The sequence below is a fragment of the Perca flavescens genome, chromosome 10, assembly GCF_004354835.1.
Source record: "Perca flavescens isolate YP-PL-M2 chromosome 10, PFLA_1.0, whole genome shotgun sequence".
NCBI classification, from domain to species: Eukaryota; Metazoa; Chordata; class Actinopteri; order Perciformes; family Percidae; genus Perca; species Perca flavescens.
Window position 1 is genome coordinate 35656710 of NC_041340.1, and position 2969 is coordinate 35659678.

The 2969-nt window shown below is 49.9% G+C and overlaps 1 protein-coding gene across 1 annotated transcript; it reads left to right on the top strand.

Annotated features, from left to right (window-relative positions):
* Positions 1-678: 678 nt before the first annotated feature.
* On the top strand, positions 679-2969 carry LOC114562945 (POU domain, class 3, transcription factor 4). The gene has a single exon (XM_028589658.1). It carries the CDS (start codon positions 736-738, stop codon positions 1822-1824), a length of 1089 nt encoding a protein of 362 aa, XP_028445459.1. The 5' UTR covers positions 679-735; the 3' UTR covers positions 1825-2969.

Below are 2969 nucleotides of genomic sequence, written 5' to 3' on the forward strand. Positions count from 1 at the left end.
CGATGAGTGCATGATTCCATGTGGAGCAAAGGTGTGAGTTTGGCCTATCAAATAAATGTTAGTTTTTTTTTTATATTTTATGGAAACCTTATTTTAAATAGGCCTAATAAATTGCCATTATAGGCCCAGGCCATGCATTATTTTTGTCTGACCGAATGGTTATGGATAATTAATGTCCCGTGCGTAAAACTCTTCCGCGTAAAACACTATCTTGAGAAGCTCATTCTATAAACACCTGGAGAAGTATTCTCTAAAAGTTAATAATTAGCAATGAGAACCGCTCTTGGTTTGATTGTATCCTTCTACATTAAGTGCTGGCACGTCTAACAAATGCCATTGCGCCTTAATCTCCTCCTTCGCACGCGCTCAAGGGTGACAGGAGAAGCAATAAACTCGTGCGTAAATCAGTTGGAAACTTTAATTAATAAACAGGAACTGCGCTCCACGCGCACATCGTTGCACAGCCAGACCCACTGGACCAGCATTCCGTCTCATTTCCGGTTCGACTGCCTGTAACCCTTTGCTATCCGCGGCTCTATTTCCACAGGCGGAGTTTTCGGCTGTCTGCGCCGCCATTGGTCGAGATGCGTCGTCACTGCGTCTCCGTCGGTCTGTGAGTGGCGGTGGAGGCTGTCAGTCAATGGCAGGCTGCTGCCGAGACTCCAGAGAGAGGGAGATGTCAGAGGCTGAGCTGCTCCCTTCCTTCAGTAGCACTAGCGGGGTTCAGCAGCCAGCATGGCCACAGCTGCCTCCAGCCCCTACACCCTGCTCAGCTCCAGTCCCATGATCCACCCGGACAGCCAGGCCATGCAGCCTGCTAGCCCCTACAGAGGCCACCAGAAACTCCTCCAAAGTGACTACCTGCAGAGCGTCCAGAGCAACGGACACCCTCTCGGGCACCAGTGGGCGAGCAGTCTGTCGGAGGGCAGCCCCTGGTCGGCCTCCATGGAGCAGCAGGACGTAAAACCCGGCCGAGAGGACCTGCAGCTTGGCATCATCCATCATCGCTCCTCGCACGTAGCGCATCACTCCCCTCATCACAACAACCATGGCAACCACCCCGGAGCCTGGGGAACTCCGGTGTCCCACAACTCCTCCATCACCAGCGGGCAGCAGATTAACATCTACTCGCAGACGGGCTTCAATGTCAACGGCATGCTGGACCACGGTGGCCTCACACCTCCACCCAACCCGCAGGGCCAAGGCATGCACCCGGGCCTCAGGGACACGCTCAGCCCCGAGCACAGCGACCTCGGCGGCCACCACTGCCACGACCACTCCGACGAGGAGACGCCGACTTCGGACGAGCTGGAGCACTTTGCCAAGCAGTTCAAACAGCGGAGGATCAAGCTGGGCTTTACGCAGGCGGACGTGGGTTTGGCTCTGGGCACGCTGTACGGGAACGTCTTTTCCCAAACCACCATCTGCAGGTTCGAGGCTCTGCAGCTGAGCTTTAAAAACATGTGCAAACTAAAGCCGTTGCTGAACAAGTGGCTGGAGGAGGCAGACTCGTCCACAGGCAGCGCTAGCAGTATAGACAAGATAGCAGCTCAGGGGAGGAAGAGGAAGAAGAGGACGTCCATCGAGGTCAGCGTCAAGGGGGTTCTGGAGACGCACTTTCTCAAGTGTCCCAAACCCTCCGCGCCGGAGATCACCTCGCTGGCGGACTCGCTGCAGCTGGAGAAGGAGGTGGTGCGCGTGTGGTTCTGCAACCGGAGGCAGAAGGAGAAGCGCATGACGCCGCCGGGAGAGCCGCCGCCGCACGAGGGACCCTATTCTCACAGCGGGAGCGCGGGAGACGCCTCCTCGTGCCACGATCTCTGACCGAAGCACCGGGAGGAATCCCCCGGCATGCACAGACTCTCGAGCGCAGGGGCGCGCGGTGGCACCTCCAAGCCCCCCGTGGCTGTCCCGGACTCAGACAGACTCCTCCAGCTGCCTCCAGCACTGAAACACAACAACAACAACAACAACAACAACAACAACAAGAACAGAGATCTACCTGTTCAGCCTTCGTCATTTTCTAACTGTCATGAGGGCATTATTCTAGAGCGGCATATCAGACGTCACATTTCAGATTACCTACCTTTTGGAGCCCGGCAAATTATTTTCTACATCACGGATATAAATACAAAATGTGCCTAATAACCTGCCAGCGCCTTTGGTTTGTGTCACCGTTTCTCATCAGCTCCATAATAATGCTATTTGGCGGACTGGTGTTCCATTTGTTTGGGTTTTTCTCACACACCTTCTGTTGAAGTGAAACCTGTAATTCTATCACAGTTTCTTAATTGATTTGTTGCAGCACCAGAGGCCGTTTTACAGTCCACCTCATGCTTCCCTCGGGCTTATACCATGCTTTAGTTCTCTCCATATTTACTCATTATTTTGTAACATACTCGTAGCAGATCTGTACTTGTTTTTTTTGCATATGCAAATATAGGCCCTCATTCCAGTTGTAGAGGTATTGCTACCAACAAAATAGCACTTGGAGGTTGTTGTTATTTTTAATTTTTTTTTTAATGAAATTCCTCCCTTATGGCCTGTAGCTTATGAAGCCACACACAGTTACAGCTATTTATAAATTCATTTATTTGATTTTAATCATCTTCGACCATATAAACTGTGTGGACTCTGAAACAGAGCCGAGAATAGAGAGAGAGAGAGAGGGGTTGATGACGCTATACACCTGCCTATAAGTTTATTGTACCTTCAGTATCAAAATTTTATAATCTTAAATACTCCTGTTATTGGTTTATTTCCTAAGTATTTTTTCGAATATTGTACAGTTTTATATATTACCCTTTTGAAGTCATTAATTTAAACAAATGCTCCTAGTTATTCATGCACTTAATTAGCAATGTAAAACACACACACACACACACACACACACACACACACACACACAATATTTTCAGTAAAATTGAACTGTTTCGGCGGTTTTATTCCAAATTTCGATGACAGCTCAA

Coding starts and splice junctions, on each gene's coding strand:
- LOC114562945 (XM_028589658.1), top strand. CDS start 736: ATGGCCACAGCTGCCTCCAGCCCCTACACCCTGCTCAGCTCCAGTCCC.